This window comes from Lithobates pipiens, unplaced genomic scaffold, assembly GCF_037356315.1.
Source record: "Lithobates pipiens isolate NorthernLeopardFrog02 unplaced genomic scaffold, aLitPip1_a1.2 Scaffold_18, whole genome shotgun sequence".
NCBI classification, from domain to species: domain Eukaryota; kingdom Metazoa; phylum Chordata; class Amphibia; order Anura; family Ranidae; genus Lithobates; species Lithobates pipiens.
In genome coordinates, this window is record NW_027507758.1 from 576,392,555 (window position 1) to 576,412,769 (window position 20,215).

General features: G+C 41.7%; 1 protein-coding gene across 1 annotated transcript in view; it reads left to right on the plus strand.

The window, feature by feature from the left end:
* LOC143989066 (cytochrome P450 2K4-like) overlaps nucleotides 1-14,781 on the plus strand; it is a 133,230-nt gene extending 118,449 nt beyond the window's left edge. Inside the window, exons 9-10 of the mRNA XM_077489078.1 lie at nucleotides 12,892-13,033; nucleotides 14,154-14,781. Coding sequence (XP_077345204.1) covers nucleotides 12,892-13,033; nucleotides 14,154-14,344 — 333 coding nt within the window. The 3' untranslated portion in view covers nucleotides 14,345-14,781. The remainder of the gene's footprint in view (nucleotides 1-12,891; nucleotides 13,034-14,153) is intronic.
* Nucleotides 14,782-20,215: the final 5,434 nt, after the last annotated feature.

Sequence of the window (20,215 nt, forward strand, 5' to 3'; positions counted from 1 at the left end):
TCAAGTGGTTAGATGTATTTTTTGTGCAGTGAGTCCACATCACACAGGCATTTATAGTTAAGGGCCTGGTAGCCCACGTTTATTAAAGGGAAAAACAAAACAGTCCATCCAGGAATCCCACGCAGGGGTTTAACTTCATTCAGCACTCATAAATGAAAACATACCAAGCCACCTGGCTCTCTCTTGTCAGCAGTTCCTCTGCTTGCTCCTAACAGACTTATCAATTCTTTCCAGCTCCCTGGACTCACTGTTTTCCGTAGTCTTCCCGACTCTCAAGGCTGGCCAGCCTTTCCCAGTTCCTGGGTAAAGAATCTCCCTTACACAGGCTACAATCTCTGCCAAAAATTAATTGAAAAAAAGAAAAATTGGGGACATTGCCATCCCATGGGACTTTGAATGAAACAATGGTTTAATAAAATCCTATGTTTCCATCCCTGTAATGATATATTCAGAGGAGCAACGAAGGTGGGACTTTACATGAAGTGCGTGAGTGCCATAAGGTCAAATTTGGTGAGCGATTGGGAAAATTGTATTAATTGGTTCATAAAATTAATCAATATAATTACAGTATACATTTAATATTATCAATTCCATATTCAAGGATATTGAGTACAATCAAGTAAAAATGATGAACGTTAATACAGAGTAATATGAACACAAGAAAATTTTCCACCGTATACCAAATTATGTTAATAAAAAAACATTTTTTATTTTTTTCCCCATTTTTTATTATTTTTATATCTTTAGAGAAGACACGCGCTTGCTCCTGACTAGTGGTACCTCAGCCACGAAACGCGTAGAGCTATCAACTGTCGTGTTTATCTTCAATTATGACCAATTTTTTTTTATATATATATTCTATCAACATTCTTTTCAATTGGATATCTGAGTCATTTGTCGGGCAAGCACTATCTTAAATCTATGGTTTTTTATTAACATAATTTGGTGTACGGTGGAAAATTTTCTTGTGTTCAATCATATTACTCTGTATTAACGTTCATCATTTTTACTTGATTGTACTCAATATCCTTGAATATGGAATTTATAATATTAAATGTATACTGTAATAAAATTTTTCCCAATTGCTCACCAAATTTGACCTTATGGCACTCACGCACTTCATGTAAAGTCTCACCTTCGTTGCTCCTCTGAATATACAATCTCTGACAAATGACCACTCTACATACACAAGTCTGTCTTCACACAGCAGCAAGCTGCTCACACTCTACTCTCACCAGCCCCTCGTTATATGGGCTGTGTGCAGCTGGGCACACACCCTGCTTGCTATCCTCAAGACCCGGACACAGGGTTGGAGATCCCGTCCCCACCCATGACTCTCAGTAGTCTTGCAGTAGTCTTGCAGTCCGCAGATATGCAAACTCTGTGTCTCTTTTACCTCCAATTTCATAGGGACAGAGCCTCGCTCTGCCACAATATATATATATATATATATATATATATATATATATATATATATATATATATATATATACACACACACACTTTTTTTATTTTTGAGGTGGGGAGGGAATCTTTGGTGAGTTCCCACAATTTTTTCTCAGGACTTGACCCCTGGTGAAAATCCAATAAAACTTTTATAGTGTAACACCTTTTAACATACATAAAAGCAATAAAACCCACAATGCTCTGTTCTGTCTCCTAGTATTAATGCGGTAGTAGACTCCACTTTGTTATTTTTACCTACAGGTAAGCCTATAATAAGGCTTACCTGAAGGTAAAATTAATATCTCCTAAACGTGCACTATTTAGGAGATATTCACCCTGCATGCAGCTGCTGACATCAGTGGTGCATGCATTTTGAAGGTCCGGCATACCAGATAAGAGGCCAGGGGGAACATCTCAGTGGTGAACAGGCACCACTGGAAAAGCTTTGTTCTAAGGTAAGTATTTCATAATGTGCTAGTATGCGGTGCATACTAGCACATTATAGCATTGTCTTGCAGATTTTTCCTTTTTCTTTTTTTTTTTTTTGCAGTGCTTTACTACCGCTACCAATCAATTGTTTATTCACAATTAGTTTTAGCTTCACCGCTCAGCCTGGTGAAAGCCCAACTCTGTGTGTGGGATGACATCACGTATAGCTACACTACAATGCACGTTTCACCTTAACAACCTATTCATGAAACAAGGCCAGTAGGATGAAACTAGGAGACAGCATGAGGTGTTGTGAATTGTATGGCCCCATACACACGAGACGCCGATGCAAACTCTGCTGATCGCATGTTTTAAAAAGCAAAAACCTGCGTTTAAAAATGCGCGTTTTGTCGCATTTTCATACCGCGTTTGCGTCTATAAGCGTTTGTAAAGATAACATCATACAGACCCTCCCCAAGCTCAGAAAGCATGTATTATTAACTATTTCGGATCATTTTGATCAGAGTGAGCAGTAGCAGCAGAGAGAGCAGTTGCATTTGCCTCTCTTTCTGTGTTTTTTTTTTTTTTTGGGAAACGGATCCCATAATGAATATATGTCAGGAAATGCTCCTGATGTTGCTCTTGATGAGGCAGCAATGTCGTCGTAAATTGCGTGAGAGGTCCAGAGTCAGAGCTTGTCGATATTGGACCCATCCGATGATGGCACAGTGAATGTCCGTTGGATATTTCACAAACATGGTGGGTGGTTGGGGCCGACTAGACATTGATATGCAGGTTTTTCTTTGTGAAAAAAAGACATTGCTATGCTTTGGTCAGACTAGGTGGAGTCACTGATTAGATTATAAATTGGATGAAGGGTTGGGGCAAAGAAGTGGAGGCATTCCTCATTGTCTAAGATAACAAAAAAACTAGAGTTTTTTTATGGCATTGCATCAATGAGTATATATGATCTATGAACTATCTAAAGTAATTACAACATTTTAAACCAATTTTTTTTGTATTTTTATGGTTTAGCATCATATTTCTGAGTTTTCTGGTCCAAAAAACTGGATTCATTTAAAAACGCTTATAAACGCAAGCGCGGCTAAACGGGGTGGCGCATTTGGCCGTGTTTTGCGTCTGAAATGTGGAAAAGCAAAGTGTCTGAACCCATTTTTTGCTTCTGGAAAAACGAGGTTAAACGCAACTGCATAAAAGCGGGGAAAAAACGAGACTGTGTACATGGACACATAGGATAACATTGCATGCGTTCTGGGGCATTGCAGGGGTATTGGTTTTATGTATGCTTTTAATAAATGGCATTAAGCTATGAAAGTTTTATTGGATTTTATCTTGATGCCTGCATCCATGTGAGATATACAGGCATGATAGATAGGTAGATAGACAGATTTAAAAAAAAGTTTTATAGCATTTGTAAATAACTTTGCAATGCTTTGCACCAGAGTACATGAATTTAGCATTGTTTTGAAAAATAATATATACTTTTTATCTACAGCCACACAATTTTTTGTAATTTTTTAACTGCCACTGATCAAACTATTGATTATTTTTTTCAGTTTTTTTTAGTTTTGTTACAATTTTTAAAAAAAATGATAAAAAAAGTATTTCTTTGCAAAACAATATTAACTTTGTTTGTCTTCAAAATCTATGCATTATTTTGTTAAATTAACCACTTGCCGACCGCCGCACGATGATATACGTCGACAGAATGGCACGGGCAGGCATATGGGCGTACCTGTACGTCCCTGCCTTCCCGCGGGTGGGGGGCCCGATCGGGCCCCCCCCCCGGTGCCTGCGGCGGTCGGTATTCGTTCGGGAGCGATCCAGGATGAGGGGGCGGCCATTCATTCATGGCCACCCCCTCGCGATCGCTCCCGATGAATGGAAATGCTCCGTGACATCACTTCCTCTCCTGTAATGTAAACACAGGCAGAGGAAGTGATGTAATCTCTCCTCCGTGTCCGTATTTTTCGTTCCGGCACCGAGGAGAGAGGATCGGTGAGTTGCACCAACACGACACTACACAGTAGAACATGCCAGGCACACTCACACCCCCCGATCACCCCCCCAATTACCCCTGCCTCCCCAGTCACAGTGATACCAATTACATTTTTTTTTTTTTTTTGCATTGGTGTCATTTGTGACTGTAATAACTGTTAGGGCAGTTAGGGTTAGCCCCCTTTAGTTCTAATGTACCCCCCTAACCCCCCCAATAAAGGTTTAACCCCGTGATCACCCCCCGTCGCCAGTGTCACTAAGGCTGGGTTCACATTGCAGCGGTTTATGAGAACGGATGTGATTCGCACCGCACTGCAGTGCAAATCACATCCGATCTCTGTGCGATTCGAGTTCAGCCATACAGATAGTATGGCTGAATTCGCGCCGCACCCGCCGCAAATTCGCACGGGACCCTTTTTTTGGCCCGCAGCAGAATCGGATCGCATGGGTGTTCACACCATGCGATCCGAGTTTGCAGATCGCACTGCGATATGCGAACTGATCTGGGGGTGTCATTAACATTTCACTGACACTCCCAGCAGTTCGCATAGGGCAGTGTGAACCTCCGCCGGGAGGCATGCGATGCGGGAACCCGCCGCGGATTCGTGGCGTTCCCGCATCGCTCCAGTGTGAACCCAGCCTAATAAGCGATCGTTTTTCTGATCGCTGTATTAGTGTCACAGGTGACGCTAGTTAGGCAGGTAGGTATTTAGGTTCGCCGCAGCTTTTTATAGCGCCAGGGACCCCCATATACTACCGCATAAAGCCCCCTGATTGCCCCCTAGTTAACCCTTTCACCAGTGATCACCATATAACTGTTACAGGTGACGCTGGTTGGTTAGTTATTTTTTTATAGTTTCAGGGCACCCGCCATTTATTACCTAGTCTCACTAGTGTACCCCTAAATTTAGGGGTGTCTACTTTCCAAAATGGGGTCATTTGGGGGGGGTTTGTGCCATCTTGGCATTTTATGGCCTTCAAAACTGTAACGCCCTTAGAAAGCCTGAAGGCGTCGCTTGGTTTTCGGGGCCCCGTACGCGGCTAGGCTCCCAAAAAGTCCCACATATGTGCTATCCTCGTACTCAGGAGAAGCAGCAGAATTTATTTTGGGGTGTCATTTCACATATGCCCATGGCATGCGTGAGCAATATATCATTTAGTGACAACTTTGTGAAAAAAAAAAAAAGTTTGTAATTTTCCCGCAACTTGTGGCAAAATAAAAAATATTCCATGGACTCAACATGCCTCTCAGCAAATAGCTTGGGGTGTCTACTTTCTAAAATGGGGTCATTTGTGGGGGTTTTGTGCCATCTTGGCATTTTATGGCCTTCAAAACTGTAATAGGTAGTGAGAAGTGAAATCAAAAATTTACGCCCTTAGAAAGCCTGAAGGCGGTGCTTGATTTCGGGGGCCCCGTACGCGGCTAGGCTCCCAAAAAGTCCCACATATGTGGTATCCCCGTACTCAGGAGAAGCAGCAAAATTTATTTTGGGGTGTCATTTCACATATGCCCATAGCATGTGTGAGCAATATATCATTTAGTGACAACTTTGTGTAAAAAAAAACATTTGTTTTTTGTCATTATTCAATCGCTTGAGGCAAAAAAATAAAATATTCAATGGGCTTAACATGCCTCTTATCAATTTCCTTAGGGGGTCTACTTTCCAAAATGGGGTCATTTGGGGGGGTTTTGTACTGCCCTGCCATTTTAGCACCTCAAGAAATGAGATAGGCAGTCGTAAACTAAAAGCTGCGTAAATTCCAGAAAACGTACCTTAGTTTGTAGATGTGACAACTTTTGCGCAAACCAATAAATATACAGTTATTGACTTTTTTTTTACCAAAGACATGTGGCTGAATACATTTTGGCCTAAATGTATGACTAAAATTGAGTTTATTGGATTTTTCTAATAATAAAAAGTAGAAAATATCATTTTTTTTTCAAAATTTGCAGTCTTTTTACGTTTATATCGCAAAAAATAAAAATCGCAGAGTCAGTCAAATACCTTTAAAAGAAAGCTCTATTTGTGGGAAAAAAAGAGCGCAAATTTTGTTTGGGTACAACATTGCATGACCGCGCAATTACCAGTTAAAGCAGCGCAGTGCCAAATTGTAAAAAGACCTCTGGTCATTGACCAGCAAAATGGTCCGGTCTGAAAGTGGTTAAGCACTGATAATGTTATTGTTGAATAAACATGCCCATAATAGACATGCACACACTGGAAAGTTTTGTTTAGTTTTGTTTTTGGATCTATTCATTAATTAAAGAATTTGTTTTGTGGATGCAAGCATTAATGGACCTATTTATTTTTATAATTCATTTGCATTATCGCCATTTGTTTTGTTTCATTAGGAATAGTGCTGGTTGTTAAGGAGCGGGCGGCCACTGTGTCCTTAACCACTTAAGCTCCAGACCATTAGGCTGCCTAAAGACCAGAGGACTTTTTACAATTTGGCACTGTGCTGCTTTAACTGGTAATTGCGCGGTCATGCAATGTTGTACCCAAACAAAGTTTGCGTTCTTTTTTCCCACAAATAGAGATTTATTTTGATGGTATTTGATTGCCTTTGCGATTTTTATTTTTGTGATATAAACGGAAAACGAGCGAAAATTTTGAAATAAAATTTCAACATTTTGTTATAAGAAAAATCCAATAAACCCCATTTATTGTCATCGATTTAGGCCAAAATGTATTCAGCCACATGTCTTTGGTAAAAAAAAAAAAATGTCAATAAGCATATATTAATTGGTTTGCGCAAAAGTTATAGCGTCTACAAACAAATTTACACAGCTTTTAGTTTATGACTGCCTATCTCTTTTCTTGAGGTGCTAAAAGGCACATTGAGCCCATTGAATATTTAATTGTTTTGTCCCAAGTGATTGAATAATGACAAAAAAAAATTTATATGTGGAATTGGACCCCAAAATAAATTTTGCTACTTCTGCTGAGTACGGGCATACCTCATGTGTGGGACTTTTTGGGAGCTTAGCCACGTACGGGGCCCCGAAAACCAATCACCACCTTCAAGATTTCTAAGAGCGTACATTTTTGATCTCACTCCTCACTACCTATCACAGTTTTGAAGGCCATAAAATGCCAATATGGCACAAACCCCCCCAAATGACCTCATTTTGGAAAGTAGACACCCCAAGCTATTTGATGAGAGGCATGTTGAGTCCATGGAATATTTTATATGTTGACACAAGTTGGGGAAAATTACAAACTTTTTTTCTTTTTGCACAAAGTTGTCACTAAATTATATATTGCTCGCACATGCCATGGGCATATGTGGAATTACACCCCAAAATACATTTTGCTGCTTCTCCTGAGTATGGGGATACCACCTGTGTGGAACTTTTTAGTAGCCTAGCCGCGTACGGGGCCCCCGAAAACCAAGCATCACCTTCAGGATTTCTAAGGGCGTACATTTTAAATTACTTTGAACCCCCAAATAGTATATATTTTTTTAAAGCAAAGGCCCTACAGATTAAAATGGTGGGTGTTTAATTTTTTTTGCACACAGTATTTGCGCAGCAATTATTCAAAGCATTTTTTTGAGAAAAAGCACACTTTTTTACATTTTAATGCACTAAAACATACTATATTGCCCAAATGTTTGATGAAATAAAAAAGATGATCCTATGCTGAGTACATGGATACCAAACACGACATGATTTAGAATTGCGTACAAATGTGCAGTGGCGACAAACTACATACATTTTTAAAAGCCTATAAAAGCCTTTACAGTTTACGACATTAGATTTACAGAGGAGGTCTACTGCTAAAATTACTTCCCTCGATCTGACCTTCATGGTAATACCTCACATGCATGGTGCAATTGCTGTTTACATTTGACGCCAGACTGATGCTTGCGTTCGCCTTTGCGTGACTGCAGGGGGGGACAGGGGTGCTTTTTTATTCTTTTCCTTTTTTATCTTATTTTTAAACTGTTCCTTTCATTTTTTATTTTTTAATCATTTTTATTGTTATCTCAGGGATTTTAAATATCCCCTATGATAGCAATAGGCATGCACACACTGGAAAGTTTTGTTTAGTTTTGTTTTTGGATCTATTCATTAATTAAAGAATTTGTTTTGTGGATGCAAGCATTAATGGACCTATTTATTTTTATAATTCATTTGCATTATCGCCATTTGTTTTGTTTCATTAGGAATAGTGCTGGTTGTTAAGGAGCGGGCGGCCACTGTGTCCTTAACCACTTAAGCTCCAGACCATTAGGCTGCCTAAAGACCAGAGGACTTTTTACAATTTGGCACTGTGCTGCTTTAACTGGTAATTGCGCGGTCATGCAATGTTGTACCCAAACAAAGTTTGCGTTCTTTTTTCCCACAAATAGAGATTTATTTTGATGGTATTTGATTGCCTTTGCGATTTTTATTTTTGTGATATAAACGGAAAACGAGCGAAAATTTTGAAATAAAATTTCAACATTTTGTTATAAGAAAAATCCAATAAACCCCATTTATTGTCATCGATTTAGGCCAAAATGTATTCAGCCACATGTCTTTGGTAAAAAAAAAAAAATGTCAATAAGCATATATTAATTGGTTTGCGCAAAAGTTATAGCGTCTACAAACAAATTTACACAGCTTTTAGTTTATGACTGCCTATCTCTTTTCTTGAGGTGCTAAAAGGCACATTGAGCCCATTGAATATTTAATTGTTTTGTCCCAAGTGATTGAATAATGACAAAAAAAAATTTATATGTGGAATTGGACCCCAAAATAAATTTTGCTACTTCTGCTGAGTACGGGCATACCTCATGTGTGGGACTTTTTGGGAGCTTAGCCACGTACGGGGCCCCGAAAACCAATCACCACCTTCAAGATTTCTAAGAGCGTACATTTTTGATCTCACTCCTCACTACCTATCACAGTTTTGAAGGCCATAAAATGCCAATATGGCACAAACCCCCCCAAATGACCTCATTTTGGAAAGTAGACACCCCAAGCTATTTGATGAGAGGCATGTTGAGTCCATGGAATATTTTATATGTTGACACAAGTTGGGGAAAATTACAAACTTTTTTTCTTTTTGCACAAAGTTGTCACTAAATTATATATTGCTCGCACATGCCATGGGCATATGTGGAATTACACCCCAAAATACATTTTGCTGCTTCTCCTGAGTATGGGGATACCACCTGTGTGGAACTTTTTAGTAGCCTAGCCGCGTACGGGGCCCCCGAAAACCAAGCATCACCTTCAGGATTTCTAAGGGCGTACATTTTAAATTACTTTGAACCCCCAAATAGTATATATTTTTTTAAAGCAAAGGCCCTACAGATTAAAATGGTGGGTGTTTAATTTTTTTTGCACACAGTATTTGCGCAGCAATTATTCAAAGCATTTTTTTGAGAAAAAGCACACTTTTTTACATTTTAATGCACTAAAACATACTATATTGCCCAAATGTTTGATGAAATAAAAAAGATGATCCTATGCTGAGTACATGGATACCAAACACGACATGATTTAGAATTGCGTACAAATGTGCAGTGGCGACAAACTACATACATTTTTAAAAGCCTATAAAAGCCTTTACAGTTTACGACATTAGATTTACAGAGGAGGTCTACTGCTAAAATTACTTCCCTCGATCTGACCTTCATGGTAATACCTCACATGCATGGTGCAATTGCTGTTTACATTTGACGCCAGACTGATGCTTGCGTTCGCCTTTGCGTGACTGCAGGGGGGGACAGGGGTGCTTTTTTATTCTTTTCCTTTTTTATCTTATTTTTAAACTGTTCCTTTCATTTTTTATTTTTTAATCATTTTTATTGTTATCTCAGGGATTTTAAATATCCCCTATGATAGCAATAGGCATGCACACACTGGAAAGTTTTGTTTAGTTTTGTTTTTGGATCTATTCATTAATTAAAGAATTTGTTTTGTGGATGCAAGCATTAATGGACCTATTTATTTTTATAATTCATTTGCATTATCGCCATTTGTTTTGTTTCATTAGGAATAGTGCTGGTTGTTAAGGAGCGGGCGGCCACTGTGTCCTTAACCACTTAAGCTCCAGACCATTAGGCTGCCTAAAGACCAGAGGACTTTTTACAATTTGGCACTGTGCTGCTTTAACTGGTAATTGCGCGGTCATGCAATGTTGTACCCAAACAAAGTTTGCGTTCTTTTTTCCCACAAATAGAGATTTATTTTGATGGTATTTGATTGCCTTTGCGATTTTTATTTTTGTGATATAAACGGAAAACGAGCGAAAATTTTGAAATAAAATTTCAACATTTTGTTATAAGAAAAATCCAATAAACCCCATTTATTGTCATCGATTTAGGCCAAAATGTATTCAGCCACATGTCTTTGGTAAAAAAAAAAAAATGTCAATAAGCATATATTAATTGGTTTGCGCAAAAGTTATAGCGTCTACAAACAAATTTACACAGCTTTTAGTTTATGACTGCCTATCTCTTTTCTTGAGGTGCTAAAAGGCACATTGAGCCCATTGAATATTTAATTGTTTTGTCCCAAGTGATTGAATAATGACAAAAAAAAATTTATATGTGGAATTGGACCCCAAAATAAATTTTGCTACTTCTGCTGAGTACGGGCATACCTCATGTGTGGGACTTTTTGGGAGCTTAGCCACGTACGGGGCCCCGAAAACCAATCACCACCTTCAAGATTTCTAAGAGCGTACATTTTTGATCTCACTCCTCACTACCTATCACAGTTTTGAAGGCCATAAAATGCCAATATGGCACAAACCCCCCCAAATGACCTCATTTTGGAAAGTAGACACCCCAAGCTATTTGATGAGAGGCATGTTGAGTCCATGGAATATTTTATATGTTGACACAAGTTGGGGAAAATTACAAACTTTTTTTCTTTTTGCACAAAGTTGTCACTAAATTATATATTGCTCGCACATGCCATGGGCATATGTGGAATTACACCCCAAAATACATTTTGCTGCTTCTCCTGAGTATGGGGATACCACCTGTGTGGAACTTTTTAGTAGCCTAGCCGCGTACGGGGCCCCCGAAAACCAAGCATCACCTTCAGGATTTCTAAGGGCGTACATTTTAAATTACTTTGAACCCCCAAATAGTATATATTTTTTTAAAGCAAAGGCCCTACAGATTAAAATGGTGGGTGTTTAATTTTTTTTGCACACAGTATTTGCGCAGCAATTATTCAAAGCATTTTTTTGAGAAAAAGCACACTTTTTTACATTTTAATGCACTAAAACATACTATATTGCCCAAATGTTTGATGAAATAAAAAAGATGATCCTATGCTGAGTACATGGATACCAAACACGACATGATTTAGAATTGCGTACAAATGTGCAGTGGCGACAAACTACATACATTTTTAAAAGCCTATAAAAGCCTTTACAGTTTACGACATTAGATTTACAGAGGAGGTCTACTGCTAAAATTACTTCCCTCGATCTGACCTTCATGGTAATACCTCACATGCATGGTGCAATTGCTGTTTACATTTGACGCCAGACTGATGCTTGCGTTCGCCTTTGCGTGACTGCAGGGGGGGACAGGGGTGCTTTTTTATTCTTTTCCTTTTTTATCTTATTTTTAAACTGTTCCTTTCATTTTTTATTTTTTAATCATTTTTATTGTTATCTCAGGGATTTTAAATATCCCCTATGATAGCAATAGGTAGTGACAGGTACTTTAAAAAAAAAAAAATTGGGATCTATTAGACCCTAGATCTCTCCTCTGCCCTCAAAGCATCTGACCACACAAAGATCGGTGTGATAAAATGCTTTCCCAATGGCACTGTTTACATCTGGCGAAATCTAAGTCATGAAATGTTTGTAGCTTCCGGTTTCTTAGGCCATAGAGATGATTGGAGCCATTCTGGTCTCTGATCAGCTCTATGGTCAGCTGGCGGAACCACTGGCTGCATTCTCAGGTTCCCTGTTGGGACAGGAGAGCCAGAGAAAACCATGGAAGATGGGGGGTCATTCCCTCCCACTGCTTGTAAAAGCAGTCTAGAGGCTAATTAGCTACTAGGATTGCTTTTACATGAAATCTGACCGCTGGCTGAAAAGAATTATACCAAGATGATACCTAAACCCGCAGGCATCATTCTGGTATAACCACTCAAAGTCCAGAAAAAAACTGTTGATTTTACGTCACTTGATTTCTATTCGCTGTTTTTCACAGAAGATCTCTATAGATCTATTGTGTACCACAATAGATTTTTATTGTAGATTTTTTATGAGCACCCCACATGTTGAGGGTAGGTGGCTTGTTATGGTTAAGAAGGGGAAGAGGAGATGGCTTTCCCTCCCCCTTTTCTGGCTTGCCAGGCTGCAAGCTTGTATTAGGGTCTGGTATGGATTTTAGGGGAGATCCCACACAGTTTTTTTTTATTTTGGTGTGGCATTCCCCTTAAAATCCATATCAGACACAAGGATCTGGTATGGATTTTGGGGGAGACCCCACACAGTTTTTTTTTTAATCTTAGCATGGAGTTCCCTTAAAAATTCATACTGGACCTGAAGGGCCTGGTATGGATTGAGGAGCCCCCCATGAATTAAAAAGAAATAATACATTTAACTGCAACTTCGTTTATTTACATTCTGCTGACAACAGGAAATTCTGCTGACAGCAGTATATATCTATCGGAATATCCGACCAACAACGTTTTAGAGCAGGGCTATAAAATTTTCTGACAACATGATCAGATCGGACAAAGTCCGATCGTGTGTAGAGAATTCCGATCGGACAAAGTGCCATGCATGCTCAGATCAAATTCCTAGACCAAAGCTATTGGCTACTAGCCTGAATGTAGTCCCATCATAACAAAATAACGTCATCACGTTCTGAACGATTGGATTGCCCGACCGTGTGTATGCAACAGTTTCGGACAAAATCCGTCGGAAAAAATCCAACGGATTTGGTTGTCAGAATGTCCGACCGTGTGTACAAGGGCTAAGAATAATATCTATACTAAACAGTTGGTTTTTTTTTTTCCTGCAGGGAACCACAGTCATCCCAATGCTCTCCTCTTCTCTAAGAGACAAAGGCTACTTTGAAAAACCTTATGGGTTTTACCCAGAGCATTTTCTGGATACAGAAGGCAATTTTAAGAAGAATGAAGCATTCATTCCATTCTCTATTGGTAACAGATAATACAAAATGTTTTCATTTACTGAACAGAATCTAATATAAACACTTTTAATGGCTTTCAAATTCATTGTTAGCATTTGCATACATTTTAATATTCCGGTTCACATCTTTGTCTTTATTCAGGTTACCAATACACGGATTAGTCAGCCAAAGTACATAATAATCTATTGATTATCAGCTCTGTGGCTTTCAGTCACTTTATTAAAGGAGCAGAAAGGCACATTTTCCTTAAGCCCACCAGGACAGGAGGCCCCCCAAGAAAATGTTAAGTAGCGGAATCTGGTTGCATTACTGAATGCCTAACTAGCAGCTGTATAGTCTTTACCAACCACCACCTTTAGTGTTCCTTGAGCCTGTGAGCAGTGCTTCAACAGTCGTGCATTAACATGTTGCTGAGCAGTGTGGAAACATACATGCAGCACTCTTGGAAGCACTGTGGGGGGTGGCACTGGGACTGGGGTGTTCATGGGACACTCTGTCCTCAGTGCAGCTAAGTAGCATTGAGCCCAGTAAAACCACAGACCTAGCATTACTGAGCTTCCTGCCCAGCTGCTTTGCCTGTCACACAGGCAGGCACAGTGGTCAAGGCTACTCAGTGATGCTGAGCCTGATGAGAGTACAGAATCAGCCTCACTGAGCAGAGTTCCTGGCTGCTGTGCCTGCTTATTTGACAGGTGCAGCAGTCTGGAGCTCTACTTCAGCCCATTGGTTGCTTTTCCATCACTCGGGTTACTGAATCCACTTCTGACACAGGAAGCAGCCAGAGGCCCAACAGTCACGGTTCCATTAATGCAATAAATGTGTCTTCAACCTCATAGCAAACAGTATGAATGCAATTGACATGCCTTTCATTCTGATAAGGCAGTTATGTGCCCATTTGTGTGGAAAGCATCCAGATAGGATATGTAACTTTTTCAAATGCTTTTAAGACAAAACAGTCATATATACATCTGCACCAAGCACAGTCAAAAGTAGGTGGAATTGGATGCTACTTAAAACACATGTACAGTATACCTACCTTAATCTTATCTCACCTATCTTACTATGGATTTAATTTACAAATGATGCTACGTGTCTGATTTAAATAATGCATATACATTTTTTTTTCTTAGGAAAAAGAAGCTGTGTTGGGGAAACATTGGCTAAGATGCAGCTGTTTCTCTTCTTTACAACACTGCTACAACGCTTCACCTTCCAGGCCCCTCCCGGAGCTGAGCTGGACCTCACCCCTGCCCTGGGGGTTACAAACTCCCCATTACCATATGAAATCTGTGCAATCCCCTGCATCCCAGGTGTGCACTGAAATGCAAAGTCATTTATTAACACTGTTCTTCTTTCTAATCAAAATAAAAAATAGATTCAGCTTGCATTACTTTTAGCAATATCTCACAAAGAAAATTAAGCAAAAGTAAACTGTTAGCATTTGAGGACTTTGAGTAGGCCCTAAACAGCTACTTTGGGCATAAACAGTACACCCTGATCTCCTACATCACAATTGTCTGGAAATCACAGCTTTCAAAATGACAGCCAGGACTTACTTTGTGCCTCAACAGCAGATGAAGCTGCCGCTATGTAAATTGTAGCATCTAAAGAGTGTTCAGATGCTTCATGTAAAGATTAAAGCAGTGAAGGACTAGTCACCAGTTTTGCCTGTGGTCTCTCTGCAACTGATATTTCCCTATTACTGGCCAATTCATGTCTTGTTCTGCGCTGTGTCTTTATGTGGAGGAGGCCATCTTGGTAGTCGCAGGGTTTTACTTCCTCATGTTAGAGCCTCCAGCAAGGAGAACAGTGAGCAGCATAGTAGTGACATCCCCAAATCTCATTCCAAATCTCATGAGACTAGCAGTCAAAGGCAGAAGGGCCTTAGATCTTACACTGCAGATATACACAGGAGTGCTCAGGCACCCTCACATACATAAATCAAAATCATATAGTGGACCATTTTAAAAAGACGTACTGCTAAGAACTTGGTTAAAAAAAAAAAAAAACACAAACCTAAACAATAATGTTTTAGCAATTATATTATTATTATATTATATGTTATTATTATATTATCAGGTATGGAAATGATGAGTCTTCAAAAGTGTCTGCAGACTGAACAGTTTGTCAGTACTATTTTCTTATGACCTGTGTCAAGTTTTGTATTTTTGAAGAGGGGTTTGTCCTGTGGTGATCCTTCTTCGCTGATTCTGTGGCAGGAGTATACTTCAGTTTGAGAAATTTAAAAATATTTATATGTCCCAAAATATGTCAAGTTCATACAGAAACACATTTCTATCTGAATTATTGTGCCTTTGAATGACATTCATGATGATTTGTTGTTGTAGAATTTACTGATCAAAATTATGCTGTCAGTTGTGTCATTTTGTTATGTAATTTCTACTTCTCCACCCTTTGTGGCTTTTCTTTATGTTAGGAATAATAGAATTAGCCACCATGATGAATGACTGATCACATGAGATTAGTGATGGACAAACTTCTGACGGGATGCTTCGCGAACGCGAACTGCAAACGCGGCCAAAAGTTTGCGAACCGCAAGGTTCGCGGCAGACCCCATTGACTTTAATGGCGGGCGAAGCTTAAAAACCTTCAGGTCATATTTTCAGCCACAAAATACTTACTAGCTGTGCACACATAGTCCCACAACATAGACACTGACATAACAAAAGTATTAAGTGAATCTGGGATCGACAACGACAAGCATTCTTTTTTTATCTGTGAAATTTTGACAATTCAGGAGCGCATGAGGGCCATGGAGGAGAGGCAAGGTCAGGGCAGGCTAGAAAGGGGGTGTAGGAGATGATCAGTGCCACAGTCAGGGCAGCGCAGTCCTGTGCCAGTGTGCCAGTGTGCCAACCTGTGCTTGAGCCCCTCCCTCTGCCCAGCCCTTACCCCCACCTATGCAGGGCTCCACTGCGGTGGTCCGGATGTGCCTGTCCAGTGCTGATCCTCAGCCATGGTGCTGGCACTTCCTGCTCATTGGCTTCTCCGCTGCTATATCCCTCACTGTCTGAAACCAGCACCGCGATAGAGACTGAGCACTAACACCAGCACCGTGATAGAGACTGAGTACTGACACCAGCACCGAGATAGAGAGCACTGACACCAGCACCATGATAGAGAACACTTACACCAGCACCGTGATAGCACTGAGACCACACCAGCACCGAGACAGAGAGCACTGACACCAGCACCGAGATAGAGAGCACTGACACCAGCACCGAGATAGAGAGCACTGACACAAACACCGTGATAGAGAGCATTGACACCAGCACCGTGATAGAGAGCACTGAGACCACATCCCCGAGATAGAGAGCACTGACACCAGCACCGCGAGAGCACTGACACCAGCACCGCGAGAGCACTGACACCAGCACCGCGAGAGCGAGCACTGACACCAGCACTGAGATAGAGAGCACTGACACCAGCACTGAGATAGAGAGCACTGACACCAGCACTGAGTTAGAGAGCACTGACACCAGCACCATGATAGAGAGCACTGACACCAGCACTGCCTGTGCACTAAACTCTAAGCGGTGTGGTGGCCTGGCTCCTGCTCATCATCCAGGATAATGTTGTCCTCCTCGTTCTCCTCCCATCCATGCACAAAAAGTCAGGGATCCCAGAAAGGTTTAAAGCATGCTCTTCTTGCTCCTCATTCGCTCCGGCACCATCCTCCTCTGACTCCTCTTCAGACTCCTGTTGTTGACTTGTCTCAGATAGAGTAGCCCCCCCTGGGAATTCATCCAGCATTGCGACTTCCTCATCTTCCTGCTTCTGCTCCTCCACGGCTTGATCAATGACAGGACGCAATGCATGCTCCATAAAGAAAGCATAAGATACCATGGCGCCATGGCTACGACTGACCAGTTTGGTGATCTCATCAAATGGCCTCAGAAGTCTGCATGCGTCGCGCATGAGCAGCCACTGGCGCGATGAAAAAAACCAAGCTCCCCAGAACCTGTTCTGCCACAGAGTTCATAAAGGTAGTCGTTAACTGCACGTTTCTGCTGGAGCAGCCTATCAAGCATATAGAAGGTTGGAGTTCCATCGCGTCGGGCAATCGCAAATAAGACGTCTGACCAGCAGAATGTGTCGCGGATGAATGTCAGCAAGGCGAGCCATGGCTGTGTAAGATCTTCTGAAATGGGCCGAGATTTTCCTTGCCTGCTGCAAGATGTCCTGGGCCCCAGGGTATTTGACAACAAATTGCTGCACTACCAAGTTTAAGACGTGTGCCATGCATGGCTCATGTGTAACTTTGCCCTGTTTCAATGCGCTAAGCAGATTGCCACCATTGTCACACACCACTTTACCAACTGTCAAATTGAGTGGTGTTAGCCACTGATCTGCCTGTGAACGCAAAGCTGAAAGGAGTGCAGGGCCAGTGTGGCTCTTGGCTTCCAGGCACAACAGGCACAGCACAGCATGGCAACGTCTCACCTGGCATGTCGAATAGGTGCTGGGGATCTTGGGCGGTACAGCGGAAGAGGCGCTAGCAGCAGAAAAGGAGGAGTCAGCCGAGGAGGAGAGGGAGGAGGATGGAGTAGGAGGAGGAGAAGAAGAGCCAGGCCTGCATGCAAACTGTGGCGGTAAAACCAAATCTACACGGGTGCCACGGGTTACATGCTTGATGGCCGTCAGAAGGTTCACCCAGTGGGCAGTAAAAGTTATATACCTTCCCTGCCCGTGTTTGCTAGACAACGTGTCTGTGGTCAGATGTATCTTGGCACTGACACTGTGTGCCAGAGATACATTCACTTGCCGCTGAACATAGCCATATAGCTCTGGGATGCACTTCTGTGAGAAATACTTCCTTCCTGGGACCTTCCATTGTGGTGTTCCAATGGCCACAAATTTTCGAAAGGCCTCCGAGTCCACCAGTTTATATGGCAGTAGTTGGCGAGCTATCAGTTCTGACAAGCCAGCCGTCAACTGTTGGGCAAGAGGGTTATCCGGCGTCATACTTTTTTTGCACTCGAACATTTGGCCCACGGAAGCCTGCCTTTTTCCAGAAAAATGTGAGGATGGCATGATGGAAGGTGGAGTGGAGGACAATTGTGAGGAGAGAGGAGAAGGAGAAGTAGAAGATGAGGCTGGACGGTGAGAGCCTGGAGTGTGGCTTTGTGGGTTCCGTTACTCCCACTGGGCTCAGTGATGGCAGCTCATGTGCCTTCTTAAGGCGGTCATCCTTAGGTGAGTGTTGGGCTTACCGCGACTTGTGCGTTGACTGCAAAGATTGCAGATGCCAACACTATTGTCAGCAGCAAACACGTTAAAAAAAGCCCACACTGCGGAGCCATGTGCCGGCGTCCTGGGAGCACCAGAGGTGACCATACATGGTTGATGCCTCGCTCCTGATACATTAGCAGTCTGCTTTGTCCCTCCTGTGCAATCTAACTTCCGCCGGCTTCTTCTCCCTATCTGCTGGTCCATATCTCCCTCTAAACTCCCCTCCTCTTCCTCTCTTGTGGGCACCCACGTGACATGACTAGACACGTCATCATCAACATCACCTTCCCCACTGTAAATTTAGAGATCTCAGAGTAGGCAGCAACACCGGGGACCAACCTCCTCCTTGGGCTGATCTGGGTACTGTCGTCAGACTGCTGAGTGGCGGTTGTTGCTACCTCCTCTTCCTGATCCAATGCCAAGAGTGGCTGCGCATCGGCAATGTCTTGTGATGGATCGGAAAATAATTCCTGTGACTCAAGCGGAGGGTATATGGTGGTGGTGGTAGTGTATTTGGGGGTGCACACAGCAGAGAGTGAAGAGGGTGCAGATTGAGAGGATGAGGAGGGTGCAGAAGAGTAAGGCTGAGCGAGCCACTCAACCAAGTCTGGTGCGTCCTCTGACGTAATTGAACACACCTTCTGCAATTTGCCACTCAAACCTGTTGCTCCTGCCCTCACCCCTACCACTCCTGCGGAAGGGCCTGCCTCTTCCTCTGTCTGTCATTTTTTAAATGACCCTGTGACAAAAGTCTCTAGAGAAGTGCAGTATGCATGTGGAAGAAGGTAAATAACACCCCGCTTCAATCGGTCGTTTTGGGGGGCCACTGGTCTATCACACCAGTTATAATACTTTTTTTTAATTGCGTTTGTCACTTTGTAGTATCACTGCAGAACCGCTCAGCAATCACAATGCTGCACAGTGGAAATGCACTATACTATGCTTTCTATATTTGCAAGTATTTTATATGTGTATTACACCCCTATATACTGCACACAAAATAGTACACCTATACCAGTCCTTAAAAGGACCTTTTTGGACCTAATAGTAGCTAGCTAGTAGCTAGTGAATTGCAGACTGTCCCTGCTCCAAACACCAAACTGTCCCTCCCTACACTGAGAAACGACAGCTGCAGAATCGGTCAGCAGCACAGCAGTGCAGTGTACTATAATATGCTTTCTATATTTGAAAGAAAGTATATTATACGTGTACAACCCTATATAATGTACACCTATACCAGTCCTTAAAGGGACCTTTGTGGACCTAGTAGCTAGTGATTTGCAGACTGTGCCTGCTCCAAACACCAAACTGTCCCTCAGTCCCAACACTGATAAAAGACAGCTGCAGAATCGGTCAGCACTCAGCAGCACAGCAGTTAGCAGTGCACCATAACATACTTTCTATATTTGAAAGAAAGTATATTATACGTGTACAACCCTATATACTATACACCTATACCAGTCCTTAAAAGGACCTTTGTGGACCTAGTAGCTAGTGATTTGCAGACTGTCCCTGCTTCAAACACCAAACTGTCCCTCAGTCCCTACACTGATAAAAGAAAGCTGCAGAATCGGTCAGCACTCAGCAGCACAGCAGTCAGCAGTGCACCATAATATACTTTCTATATTTGAAAGAAAGTATATTATATGTGTACAACCCTATATACTGTACACCTATACCAGTCCTTAAAAGGACCTTTGTGGACCTAATAGTAATAGCTAGTGATTAAACTGACTGTCCTTGCTCCACACAGCATCCTGTCCCTACACTGACAAAAGACAACTGCAGAATCAGTCAGCAGTGCACTCAGCAATCACCAGCACAGCAGTGTACCAGAACCCTATATACTGTACACTAGGGATGAGCTTCGTGTTCGAGTCGAACATACGTTCGACTCGAACATCGGCTGTTCGCCCGTTCGGCGAAGTCCGTTCGCGCC